Raw genomic sequence first — 14,805 nt, forward strand, 5'->3', positions numbered from 1 at the left:
TATTATATATATTATACTTGTTATGGCTGTAATGCTGGGCTTTTTGTGAAATGGCAAAAATTGTCACCACTCAACTTTTCTTTGACTAAACATTAGCGTCTATGGGTGTTTTTTTCTTGGTGAAACTTAGCGAAAAAGAGAAAGATAATGCTAATAGTTCACCGCACATTCTGGTTCTGATTGTGGCCTGAAGCATGTTGGGGGCCTTTAAGCAAACCCTAAAAACACATTATTTGGGATCACTAAATTCTGAATAGAAAGGCAACTAAGTATAAACATAAAAGTATTACAATTAACCTTATATTTTGAGGTATTTCCTACACAAATAACAGCATTAGCAAATTTCAGAAATATAAGAGAGACACAAGGACAGATCTTTGACATTTATTACGATTAACTTTGTGACACCTTCAATTATTCCCCCCCCATGATTTTCTTTTCTTCATTTCTTTCATTGCCTTTGCTTCATGATTTATATATATAAATGGATATCTTCATTTGAATTAAAATGGAGCACAAAGTTTGAATTAAGTTAGTTTTTTGCTCTAAAAGAACTCAGTCTGAGCCAGATCTGTAGATTTGCCCGTATGGTTGTTACCACCATGTGAAAACAAATTTGTAGAAATAGTCATAGGATTTGCTAAGGAATCCTTTGTCTGCTACGTAAGTCATGTATGTGACATTGTATCCCTTCTGCTCAATGTCTGCTTTGATACAGTCCAACAGATCAGAGATCCCCGGTGAGGCTTTCCAGGGCCCAAATTTTACTACGGATTCCTTGTCCATATGCAATGAGTTGAAAGCATCATGGCACTTGCCTACATCATCCTCCGTCCTTGCAACACAAACTATGACATTGGAGTACCGAGATGCCACCACTTCAGCCCTGGCAATACGGATTATCACCTCAATGTTCTCGCTGTAGTTGGGCACACGGGCCAAGAACTGCTTCTTTCCAACAATCTCTCCAAATATCACTGGAGATTCTTCCAATATTTTCACCAGTGGCTCAATGTCATAAAACAGAGCCTCTTTGTACACCTCCTTGACAAACTCAGTGGGAACTTGGTTGGTCCTTAGGTATTCCAGGATGTATCTGAAGTATTTCCCATCTCTGTCAATGAAAAACCTGCCCTCAGAGTCAGTGCGAAGTTTTGGCTGCCCATTGAACAAGTCAAAGAGCTTGGATCCTGAACATCTCTTCAAAGTGCTTAGTGTTGTTGTGTAGATCTCTCCACCAATATTCAACTGCACAATTGGAGACAGCTACAAGGAAAAGAATGTGCATCAGAACAAACCTGTCCATTTAATTACTGTAAAGGCCAACAGATATTCTATTTTTTTTTACTAGGTAAATGAGAAATATATTATCTAGGACATATGAAGGGCAGCAGTTCTGGTTAGAATGGAAATAATATACTGTGCTATGAATGTATCTTTTGCCTGTGCCTGTCAGATAGGGACTGGGGCCTATAGTATCAGCAAGAATAATAGGTATAGTAGGGAGAGATGGTGCTTATAGTAACAGTGGGATAATAGTCTCTGGGAAGGGAGTGTGACTGTGGGATAGCAGGTATAGTAGGGAGAGATGTTGCCTATAGTAACAGTGGATAATAGTCGCTGGGAAGGGAGTGTGACTGGGATAGCAGGTATAGTAGGGAGAGATGGGGTCTATAGTAACAGTGGGATAATAGTCTCTGGGAAGGGAGTGTGACTGTGGGATAGCAGGTATAGTAGGGAGAGATGGTGCCTATAGTAACAGTGGGATAATAGTCTCTGGGAAGGGAGTGTGACTGTGGGATAGCAGGTATAGTAGGGAGAGATGGTGTCTATAGTAACAGTGTGATAATAGTCTCTGGGAAGGGAGTGTGACTGTGGGATAGCAGGTATAGTAGGGAGAGATGGTGTCTATAGTAACAGTGGATAATAGTCTCTGGGAAGGGAGTGTGACTGTGGGATAGCAGGTATAGTAGGGAGAGATGGTGCCTATAGTAACAGTGGAAAATAGTCTCTGGGAAGGGAGTGTGACTGTGGGATAGCAGGTATAGTAGGGAGAGATGGTGCCTATAGTAACAGTGGGATAATAGTCTCTGGGAAGGGAGTGTGACTGTGGGATAGCAGGTATAGTAGGGAGAGATGGTGCCTATAGTAACAGTGGATAATATTCTCTGGGAAGGGAGTGTGACTGTGGGATAGCAGGTATAGTAGGGAGAGATGGTGCCTATAGTAACAGTGGATAATAGTCTCTGGGAAGGGAGTGTGACTGTGGGATAGCAGGTATAGTAGGGAGAGATGGTGCCTATAGTAACAGTGGATAATAGTCTCTGGGAAGGGAGTGTGACTGTGAGATAGCAGGTATAGTAGGGAGAGATGGAGATGTGATAGTAGGTATAGTAGGGTGTAGCAACTGGGTCCAGAGACACCTGGCTCTTTTAAAACTGGTTGAATTTATATCCTGACTGGATAGTTGCTTATGCATGGGGCAGACTGAATGACTATGTGTATGGCCAGATAGTATGAGGCTTATTTTAATTAGCCATCAAGCATACAAATGATCTAGGTGTCTGACTTACATGTGGGTGTATGTAATTCCTCAGGCTGATAATAACTAACAGAAAGGCTGGGAGGATCCATTTGCCTTCCAAGTATTTGCACTAGTGTGTGGGCAGGTGTATCCTGGATCAACCCAGCACAGATCCCTTGGCTCCGTATTTGCTGATAATATTTGCTCTGAGAGAATAAGTGGAGGGGCCTGTGCTGCCGGCACCTATGAGTTCCATCTGCCCAGCGCTGTTACAAAGGCCCTAAACCAAGCGTATCCCTGCAGGCCAGATGGACCCGGCTGTAATGAGAGTCACATCCTGCAGCGACTGCTTTTCCTACCCCTCCTGAGAGCATGCGGCTGCTCAGCAAATAACCTTTCTTGTTTTTAAAATTATGCATAATTGTTTGTTTCTGACGTAGGCGAAAATTCTCTCCAGTGGGAATATTTACCCTTTGCACAGCCAACTGAGTTTGAATAGCTAAGCGCCTCGTTTAAAATGGCATTAAACTTACTCAGTGTGGCAGAGAGATGCAGCAACTGCCAGTTCCATACTAATTGCACCCCACCCTGCCCTTTCACATGGAATGCTCCAGTGCATTTAATGTTATCTTTATGGCTCCAGGACAGAAGCAAAGAATATCAGAGACGATAAGAGAGGCACCTGGCCTACCTGCTCAGAGACATGCTCATGGCACACCTGATTTACAACATTTAGTTGCCCCAATGTTTTATCTCTTTGTGGGCACAAGTGTCAAAGGGCCCTTCTGTTTCCAGCCATTTATTTGAACCCAACTATTTGGCCTTTTAAGCCTTTACCATGGACATTTCTGTACGAGAACAAAGAGTAGGAACAGAGAGACGGATAGATCATTGTATGTAAAGAGAGTAAGAAAAAGAGTAGCGGAATAGAGAAGGGAAGAGTAGAAAAATAATTGGGAAAGTGGGTCTGTGGTCTAAGGTTTTCAGGGGGCCCCTGGCACCCCAGTCGGACACTGGTTTCTTCAGAGTATCCCTATAGTTACAGCCATTGCTGCTAAAGCCGAAAAATGAATATGGCCAAAAATGCCACATTTTATATAGTGAACTTATTGCACAAGGCTAAAGTTTCAGCTTGTCAATAGCAGCAATGATCCAGGACTTCAAACTTGTCACAGGGGGTCACCATCTTGGAAAGTGTCTGTGACACTCACATGCTCAGTGGGCTCTGATTGGCTGTTGAGAAGCTAAGCTTAGGGCTCGTCACTAATTATCCAGCAGAAAATGAGCTTCCCTGGCTGTAATATAAGCTGATGCTACAGGTTTGCTGATTATTAAATTCTGATGCTAATTGCACTGGTTTCTGTGCTGCCATGTAGTAATTATGTGTATTAATTACTAATCAGCCTTATATTGTGACATTTCTATTCTATGTGTACTGTATATTGTGAGTGGGTCCCTAAGCTCAGTAAGTGACAGCAGCACAGAGCATGTGCAGTGAATCAGCAGAAAAGAAGATGGGGAGCTACTGGGGCATCTTTACTGCTAAAGGGCTGTGGTTGCCTTGGGCTGGTACAGAAGCACAAAACAAAATGTACAACATTTCTAGCTCCTTCTTTAGTTAAGCTTTAGTTCTCCTTTAAAGGGGTGGTTTTAGTATGTTATAGAATGGCCAATTATTAGCAACTTTTCAATTGGTTCTTCATTATTTATTTTTAAAAGTTCTTCAAATTATTTGCCTTTTTTCCAGCTTTCAAATAGGGGGTCACTGAGCCCATCTAAAAAACAAATGCTCTGTAAGGCTACAAAAATATTGTTATTAGTAGAAATGTAAAACAGAAGCCATAAATACAGCACTCTGCAGGTTACCTTTGAAAGCTATTTTTTTATTCATAAGGAGCATTTGAATCATAATGTTATGCTTCAATTGATTTTGAGCCTTAGCACCACCCAGATTCGGTTATCCAGGCTATAGATTAATTGGCAGTGCATTTAGCCGCCCTTATTTATTTGATTCTAATACAAATCCTAAAAAATATGGTTATTGCTGCTTTGTATTACATACAGTATTTTTCTATTTAGGCCTCTCCTATTCATATTCCAGTCTTTTTTTTAAATCAGTGCATGGTTGCTAGGGGAATTAGGGCCCTAGCAACCAGGCTGCTGAAATTGCAAACTGGAGAGCTGCTGAATAAAAAGCTAAACAACTCAAATAATAAAAAATGAAAACCAATTGCAAATTGTCTCAGAATATCACTCTCTACAACATACTAAAAGTTAACTCAAACAACCCATTCAGTGTTACCTAAGGCCTATGCATGGAGCATAATCTCCGCTGTTTGTGCACAATTGGGCACTTCTCCACCAGCTGACAGAGTATACTTTTTTAAATGATATGCCTTCCACCAGCTTGCAAATGGGGGGCACTGACCTCGGCAGCCAAAAAAAAAATAATTTTAAAGGCTACAGTTTTATTATTACAGTTACTTTTTATTACTTCTCTTTCTATTCATCTCCTAGTCAAACTACTATCTGTTGCTAGGGTAAATTGGATCCTAGCAATTAGACAGCTGCTAAAAATCCAAGCTGGAGAGCTGCTGAAGAAAATGCAAAATAATTCAAAACATGAAGACCAACTGCAAATGGCTTTAGAATATATTTAATGTTCATTTAACAGTGAACTATACCCTTTAAAAATTATTTTAGAACCGATTTGCAGCCGCAGAGGAAAGCAGCGTGGGCTGGAATGGAAAGAGTGTGGCCTCCCCAGGCAATAAGGAAGAAAAAAATAACAAAGCCTTCCCCATTCAGTCACATCTCCAGTTGCCTTGAAGCACCTGTAATGATGGAGTGGAATTTAAAACCTGGCACTGTCAGAAAGTCTCAATGGACTGGGTATAGCTGCTGATTTATTCTCTGTATCTCATAAATCACAAGCTGAGCAACACATTTAGGGCTGTTACACATGGCCGGTTTTTTTCCTGCGCTCCAGTGCGTTTCGCTTCTTCCGTTCAGCCGTAGGGGTGCGCAGGAGTAGACACACTCAATTATTGTGAATGAGGCTGTACTCATACAGACGTACGCAGGTGAAATGCAACATGCTGCGTCCCGAGCTGCGTTTGGCGCTTACATGCGTCTGTGTGAGAACAGCTCCCTTCACAATAATTGCGTGCGTCTACTCCTGCAGGGGCTCCCCTGTGGCTGAACGGAAGAAAGCGCAACGCACGGAAGCGCAGATAAAAACGGCCGTGTGTAAGAGCCCTAAAGGGGTTAATCACCTTCAAGTAAACTTTTAGGTCAGAGACACACGCTCAGATTTGGGGAGATTTAGTAGCCCGGCGATAAATTGCCTTTTCTTTGGGATGACTAATCTCTCCGAACTGCCTCCCGCCGGCTAGAATGTAAATTGCCGGCGGGATGGCACTCGGAGCGCTTCATTTTCCCAAGTCACCCAAGTTTCCTCGTGAGGTAACTTCAGGCGACTTCGGAAAGCGAATCGCACCAATTGCAATCCCGGCGGTGGGAGGCAGTTTGGGGAGATTAGTCGCCTCGAAGAAGAGGAGATTTGTCGCTGGGCGACTGATCTCCCCGAATCTGAGCGTGTGTCTCTGCCCTTAGTATGATGTAGAGAGGGATATTCTGAGACAATCTGCAATTGGTTTTGATTTTTTATTATTTGTGTTTTTTGAGTTATTCAGCAGCTCTCCAGTTTGCAATGTCAGCCATCTGATTGCCAGGGCCCAATTTACCCTAGCAACCATACACTGATTTGTATAAGAGACTGGAATATGACTCGGAGAGGCCTGAACAAAAAGTATTAAAAAGTAGTAATAATGATACTTTTGCAGCCATACAAAGCCTTTGTTTTTAGATGGGGTCCGTGACTCCCATGTCAAAGCTGGAAAGAGTCAGAAAAAGGAGGAAAATAATTAAAAATATATATAAAAATTTTTGACAGGGTCTGGGCCCCTTGGCTAGAAGTCAGCCCTGAAATACAACTTCCTAGTAGTGACAAACATAGGACTCTAACACACACACACTCCTTTCAGCACTACCTACTGACCTGTGCGTAACAAATGAATATATGTAAACTTAATAGGGCATGTATTACCGCAGCACTAATGACTATAACATGTGATGGTTTATTCTTCTTCTTTCTTCTCTTCTTGCTATCTACTGTTGTTATAATAAAAGCATAAATAAAAACTTTAAAAAAAATAAAAATAAATAAATATTTTAAAAAAGGACCAGTGGAAAAGTTGCTTAGAATTGGCCATTCTATACTATTAGTTAAATTAAAGGTGAATCACCCTTTTAATAAAATGCAACTGCCTGGCTGCACAGAAATCTTTGCAGTCTGCTTGTAAATGATGTGTCAGTTAACCCAGCACATTATATCCGGTTTTACAGAGGTGAATTAGAAACAGTAACAGGCAGATCAGTTAATAACTACCCACCCCAGGCTGTGTGTGTTCCAGTGATCTGATAGGCCCAGGCACAGCAATATATAAGACTACAGAGCGAGACTGATACTTACACCCTGAGGACTGTTGCTCAGCTGTTTCCCAGACACACTCATGTTGGCAGATTCCCCTTTCCGCCGGGCACTGCCGGTAATTACTGCTCTTGGTACAGAAATAAATCCTTCCTTTCAGCTCCAGCAGGATTTTCTATTGAGTATCCCCCTCCCTCCTGATCCTCCCAGTCTAACAGGTGTAGTAAGGGGAGTGTCTGACTCCCAGCGGAAGTGCTCAGCCTTCTTCTTATTTTGCTGCTGTTGTTGTTGTGAGCTTTACACACTTACCCAGGTGATGTGTTCTTGGCCAGGGCACACACACTTCTGTAAACAAAAGAAATCTGATTTTTTTGCAATTTTTTGATAAAAATCAAATCTAAATCTTTCTTAGAATTGAAAAGGAATAAACTGTCATGGAGAGAAAGTAGAATCACATCCACGGGGGATGCTGGGAGCTGTAGTCTGACATCAGCAGAGGTTACAGGCGTATGTTCTAGAAGTGGATGCGAGTACAGCAGAAGAAACAGTAACATCAAAAAATCTAAGTTTTAAAAAGTAAGTAATAAAAATATAAGCTGCTGTGTAGCCATGGGGGCATCCATTCAAGCACAGGATACACAGTAGATAACAGATAAGTACTACTATAGTTTATATAAACAAGCTTCTGTGTAGCCATGGGAGCAGCCATTCAAGCACAGGGTACACAGTAGATAACAGATAAGTACTACTATAGTTTATATAAACAAGCTGCTGTGTAGCCATGGGGGCAGTCATTCAAGCACAGGATACACAGTAGATAACAGATAAGTACTACTATAGTTTATACAAACAAGCTGCTGTGTAGCCATGGGGGCAGCCATTCAAGCACAGGATACACAGTAGATAACACATAAGTACTACTATATTTTATATAAACAAGCTGCTGTGTAACAATGGGGCAGCCATTCAAGCACAAGGATACACAGTAGATAACAGATAAGTACTACTATAGTTTATATAAACAAGCTGCTGTGTAGCCATGGGGGCAGCCATTCAAGCACAGGATACACAGTAGATAACAGATAAGTACTACTATAGTTTATATAAACAAGCTGCTGTGTAGCCATGGGGGCAGCCATTCAAGCACAGGATACACAGTAGATAACAGATAAGTACTACTATAGTTTATATAAACAAGCTGCTGTGTAGCCATGGGGGCAGCCATTCAAGCACAGGATACACAGTAGATAACAGATAAGTACTACTATAGTTTATATAAACAAGCTGCTGTGTAGCCATGGGGGCAGCCATTCAAGCACAGGATACACAGTAGATAACAGATAAGTACTACTATAGTTTATATAAACAAGCTGCTGTGTAGCAAGGGGGGCAGACATTCAAGCACAGGATACACAGTAGATAACAGATAAGTACTACTATAGTTTATATAAACAAGCTGCTGTGTAGCCATGGGGGCAGGCATTCAAGCACAGGATACACAGTAGATAACAGATAAGTACTACTATAGTTTATATAAACAAGCTGCTGTGTAGCAAGGGGGGCAGCCATTCAAAGGAGAAAAGGCTCAGGTTACACAGCCATATAGCCTTTTTTCAGTTTCCACCATTGCTACACAACAGCTTGTTTATATGAGCAATAGTAGTGTTTCTGAAGCAAACAGCTCAGTTTTACCAGTTCAGAGCAACAGTACATGATATTTTAAAACACTTTCATTTTTTTGGTGTTACTGTTCCTTTAACGGATCGTTATATGCTACATGGGGTTAAAATCCCAGTTATATGGAGGAGCAGTTGACTTTCTGCAGGGAATGGTTTAGCTTCCAGCCCCACTGGAGATTTTGATCTAATTAAGGGCTCTTACACACCGGCGGTTTTACCCGTGCTGCGCTTTCTTCCGTTCAGCCGCAGACGAGCGCAGGAGTAGATGCACTCAATTATTTTGAAGAGGGCTGTACTCACACAGACGCATGTAAGCGGTAAATGCAGGTGAAATGCAACATGCTGCGTCCCAACCTGCGTTTGGCGCTTACATGCGCCTGTGTGAGTACAGTCCCATTGACAATAATTGAGTGCGTCTACTCCTGCGCTCCCCTGAGGCTGAACGGAAGAAAGCACAACGCAGGGGAGCGCACAAACGCCCGCGTGTAATCTCACAAATTTGGTGAACAGATAATCATGTTATTCAATTATTCTTATTACAGATAATGCAGCAAAATATATCACGTCCAATCTACTCAATAACTAGTTATCTAAAAAACTATACATTTTTATTAGCACCCAGCCATCACTACAGAGGTGAGTACAGGTTCCCAGCATTGATTATATATATATAGTATATCTTGGGGATGTGCCTATATAGAAAGAGACCTGTCCCTGCCCACCGTGGCTACATTTGGCAGCAGAGCGAGCGGAGATTGGAGCCGGCCCAGGAGGAACTTGCCTTTTCCTTGTTTTCAGAAAAGACAGCAGAGGAATGTGTGTAGGAGGGTCTTGTGCACCCCCTTTCCATTGCACCCCAGGCTTGTGTCTCTGTCGCTTACACATAGTTGTGGCTCAGCAGCTATGACATCACTGGCCGAAACCTGCGTGTCTGACAGATGTACAGGGAATCCCGGTTGGGTGGGAATGAGATAAGACTCTCACGACAATGGAAGGTGCAGTGTTTATTTTCTGGGCCCAGGCACATACCAACCTGAGCTCCTGAGCAGTCACGAGGCAATTACTGATATTGGAACCCACAGACATCTTCCCCTGACCTGAATCCACAAGTAAATACACAAAGTCCCTTAGCAACAGCCAACCATCTTATACACCCACTACCCATTAAATATATAGTGAATAAAGTACCCCCTCTTGTAAAATATATAGTGAATAAAGTACCCTCTCTTGTAAAATATAAGGATATTATAAGTTACCGAGGAGTTTCATGACCATATAAAAACACGAGGCCGAAGGCGGAGTGTTTTTATACAGGTCATGGAACTCCGAGGTAACTTCTAATATCCTCATATTTTGCAACTGGGGGTACTTTATTTATTATAATACACAAGTTTCAGTAAGTCATGTGACAGAAAAGACATCAGAACTCGCCGTTTATAACTGATGACATCAGAACTCACCGTTTATAAGGATATAATTTACAAGATATTCATGGCTTTTGTGTATTATATAGTGAATAAAGTACCCCCTCTTGTAAAATATAAGGATATTATAAGTTACCGAGGAGTTTCATGACCATATAAAAGTACGAGGCCGAAGGCCGAGTGTTTTTATACAGGTCATGGAACTCCGAGGTAACATAATATCCTCATATTTTACAACTGGGGGTACTTTATTTATTATAATACACAAATTTCAATGAGTCATGTGACTGAAATGACATCAGAACTCACCGTTTATAACTGATGACATCAGAACTCACCGTTTATAAGGATATAATTTACAGGATATTCATGGCTTTTGTGTATTATAAGGATATAATACACAAAAGCCATGAATATCTTGTAAATTATATCCTTATAAACGGTGAGTAGTGATGTCATCAGTTATAAACGGTGAGTAGTGATGTAATTTCTGTCACATGACTAACTAAAATTTGTGTATTATAATTAATAAAGTACCCCCAGTTGTAAAATATGAGGACATTATAAGTTACCTCGGAGTTCCATGACCTGTATAAAAACACTCGGCCTTCGGCCTCGTGTTTTTATATGGTCATGAAACTCCTCGGTAACTTATAATATCCTTATATTTTACAAGAGGGGGTACTTTATTCACTATATAATACACAAAAGCCATGAATTTCTTGTCAATTATATCCTTATAAACGGTGAGTTCTGATGTCATCAGTTATAAACGGTGAGTTCTGATGTCATTTCTGTCATATGACTCACTGAAATGTGTGTATTATAATAAAGTACCCCCAGTTGTAAAATATGAGGATATTATAAGTTACTGAGGAGTTCCATGACCTGTATGTTTTTATATGGTCATGAAACGCCTCGGTAACTTATAATATCCTCATATTTTACAACTGGGGGTACTTTATTATAATACACACATTTCAGTGAGTCATATGACAGAAATGACATCAGAACTCACCGTTTATAAGGATATCATTTACAAGATATTCATGGCTTTTGTGTATTATATATTTATATATATATATATTACACAAAAGCCATGAATAGCCTGTAAATTCTATCCTTATAAATGGCTGTTAGTGATGTCATCAGTTAATCATTAGTTATTACAACCTACTAAATGTTCAATAAACACATCTATACAGGAACCAACAAAGTGCTTTTCCTCACAACAGATCGATTTCTTTTTTGGAAAACAGTTCCGTAAAGATCTTTAAATACAGGCAGATGGAAGACAGGTACGTGGTGATTAATTCTCCTGTTTGACACACAGTATCCCCTTCGTGCTCCACCTCAAATAAAAAATAGAGAAAGACAGAGGCCAATGTGCGCTTCCATATACTAAAACACCGGGTCCCTGTTAGATTTATACTTACAGGATCGCCGGTGTTAAGCTTGCATGTAGTTAGAATGGCTTTAAAGTAGATAACGGTCCCGTCCCTCCAACGTTTACAGCGAAACTTGTCTTTAGTCTTGTCAGATTCCTCGTGTTCCCCTCACCCACACGCTCCTGTTATCGCGTCCTCACACTGAGGGCTGCAGCCGAACGTATGGAGACTGGCGCTGCTGGCTTGATCTTATCAGCGTCCTGGTGTTCCACTCACACGTTCCTATTATCACCTCCTCACACTGCAGACTGCAGTTGATCGAATGGAGACTCTCCATTCTCCAGTCTCCATTCGATCAACTGCAGTCTGCAGTGTGAGGAGGTGATAATAGGAACGTGTGAGTGGAACACCAGGACGCTGATAAGATCAAGCCAGCAGCGCCAGTCTCCATACGTTCGGCTGCAGCCCTCAGTGTGAGGACGCGATAACAGGAGCGTGTGGGTGAGGGGAACACGAGGACTCTGACAAGACTAAAGACAAGTTTCGCTGTAAACGTTGGAGGGACGGGACCGTTATCTACTTTAAAGCCATTCTAACTACATGCAAGCTTAACACCGGCGATCCTGTAAGTATAAATCTAACAGGGACCCGGTGTTTTAGTATATGGAAGCGCACATTGGCCTCTGTCTTTCTCTATTTTTTATTTGAGGTGGAGCACGAAGGGGATACTGTGTGTCAAACAGGAGAATTAATCACCACGTACCTGTCTTCCATCTGCCTGTATTTAAAGATCTTTACGGAACTGTTTTCCAAAAAAGAAATCGATCTGTTGTGAGGAAAAGCACTTTGTTGGTGGGAGTTTATTTAATATAGGAAGCGCATACTGTTTTTATTTTTAATTTACCTTTTGGGGCAGAATCCCCATTTTTGTTTTGCGAATCCACTGGTTGCATCTGCGCAAAGTTAAATTTAATTTTTATTGCATCTATACAGGAAACTTCCTTCAAAGTTTTATTGAGATGGTATATGGTGCCTGTCAAGCTCGCTAAATGGTTCCCAGGTCAATCACCAAATTGCTTTAGAGCATGTAATCAACTGGGTACGATGGGTCATATTTGGTGGGGGTGTCCCATAGTAAAACGCTTGTAGTCCCGAATCTATGCCTTGATAGATAATGTTTTTCATATCCCCCTGAGAAAGAATCCATATTAAGCGCTGTTCAATAAGCCAATAGATAACTTCACTAACTCACAAATGAAGCTTATAACGACGATATTTAGTGCCACTAAACAAGTTATAGCTCGGTCATGGCGCACCTCTTCTTTAGATTTTAATATGGTAAAACATAAAGTAGACAATGTTATGGTAATGGAGAAGTTATCCTATATGATTAAGGATAAACAAACATTGTTTCTGAATATTTGGTCACCCTGGCTGAGCTATAGAGATATCAGGGTCAACCTATGATATACACTGAAACATTGAGTCGTTGTGGTGAGGCAAGACCCAGTACAACAACTCTCTGTATATTCATGTATGTGTGAAAGTGCAATTTCTAGACATGAGAAATTAATAACAATTGACTTATGATGGGTCACTATGTCTTTTTCTTTTAAATGGATCCCTCTCTTCACCGAAGTTTGTGTTACAGTAATTTTATATTCTTTTTGTTTCATTTTATTTTTCTGTAATGTGCATATATATTTGCTGACATGTATATTCTGAAGTACTGTATGTGTATGAACATATGTTTGCATGTCAACTTGTAATAGTTGAAATTTCAATAAAGACTATTGGAAAAAAAATGGAGCTTAGTGATGTCATTTTGTGTATTCAAATACAATAAGTTCCCCTTGTTGGAAAATATGAGGATATTAGAAGTCACCTCAGAGTTCCATGACCTGTATAAAAGCACGAGGCTGAAGGGACATGGAACTCCTCGTTGACTTGTAATAGCTTTATATTTTACAATAGGGGGTGATTTAATCAATATATTTTTATATATTAATAAAACATAGATAATATTATAATAGAATATACAAGTCCTACAGTGTTGCCACAGTCCATTTTCCCTAACAGTAGTGGGACCTAATTAAAGGTACGTAAACGTTTAAAATAAGTGAATGTAAGATCGATGAGAGTGCTTTCTAAGACCTTTTGCGATTTATATTCATTATTTATTTTCTTTTTATTCCAAGATATTAAGGGAAACATGTACTGCTAATATTAAAGAATTTTGTTCCAACAGCGCCACCTGCTGGTCAGTTTCCCACCAGTCTGACCACCAAGTAGTCAAGGAAGTTGTCAGGAGAAAGAAAGAGGCTGCTCTGATGTTCTTCTGCTTAGGAAACAAATTAGAAACCTCTCTCAAATCTTTCCTAAGCAGAAGAACATCAGAGCAGCCTCTTTCTTTCTCCTGACAACTTCCTTGACTACTTGGTGGTCAGACTGGTGGGAAACTGACCAGCAGGTGGCGCTGTTGGAACAAAATTCATTCATTCATATTAACAGTACATGTATCCCTTAATATCTTGGAATAAAAAGTAAAATAAAAAATGAATGCCAATTACAAAAGAGCTTACAATAGCCCCCTCGTCAATTTTACAATCACTTATGTTAAAGGTTTACTTATCCTTTAAAGGAAGGTGAGTTGTAGTTGAACATCTTGCATGGCTTGGCTGCCCCTGCAGGAGCGAGTTCCGTTGCTCAGCCGCACTTGCTCATATGTACAGTAACTGGATTAAACATGAGCCGGATCATCTTGGCACCAGCACAGTTTCTATTGATCTGGTTTCTCCCCCGAGAGAGGAATGTGGGCGAGATCACCCAGCGATGAAATGTTTCTGCCCCGCCCATTTAACTGCCCCGCCCCAGGAAGATACCTGCTGCTGCACACCTGGGGCATTACACACTAATATTACAAAGCAGACATGTTGGGCCTGGGGGCAGGCTCTCTATTGTCAGATTGACATTACACAATTAACATGCACTGCATATGGGCACTATAGGGGTTATAGTATCAATTAGCCCCGTTACAGATACTCATAGCAACCAGTCCTAACGAACAGCCTAGACTTTCACATCAGTGTTTCTTAAAGGGGTTGTTCACCTTTGAGTTACCTTTTAGTATGATGTACAGAGGGATATTCTGAGACAATTTGCAATCGATTTTCATTTATTATTATTTGTGTTTTTTGAGTTACTTAGCTTTTTATTCAGCAGTTCTCCAGTTTGTAATTTCAGCCATCTAGTTGCTAGGGTCCAAATAACTCTAGCAACCCTGCAGTGATTTGAATAA

The 14,805-nt window shown here is 40.7% G+C and overlaps 1 protein-coding gene across 5 annotated transcripts; it reads right to left on the reverse strand.

Annotated features, from left to right (window-relative positions):
* Positions 1 to 368: 368 nt before the first annotated feature.
* On the reverse strand, positions 369 to 13,298 carry kctd14.S (potassium channel tetramerization domain containing 14 S homeolog). 5 transcript variants are annotated; one of them, XM_041583064.1, is made up of 4 exons: positions 11,556 to 11,843; positions 11,350 to 11,471; positions 7,059 to 7,361; positions 369 to 1,266 (listed from the first exon to the last, which is right to left on the reverse strand). In XM_041583064.1, the coding sequence occupies exons 3-4, from the start codon at positions 7,098 to 7,100 to the stop codon at positions 595 to 597; spliced, it is 714 nt and encodes a 237-aa protein (XP_041438998.1). In that variant the 5' UTR covers positions 7,101 to 7,361; positions 11,350 to 11,471; positions 11,556 to 11,843; the 3' UTR covers positions 369 to 594.
* Between the last annotated feature and the right edge of the window lie 1,507 nt (positions 13,299 to 14,805).

Source organism: Xenopus laevis, chromosome 2S (assembly GCF_017654675.1).
Source record: "Xenopus laevis strain J_2021 chromosome 2S, Xenopus_laevis_v10.1, whole genome shotgun sequence".
Lineage (NCBI taxonomy): Eukaryota > Metazoa > Chordata > Amphibia > Anura > Pipidae > Xenopus > Xenopus laevis.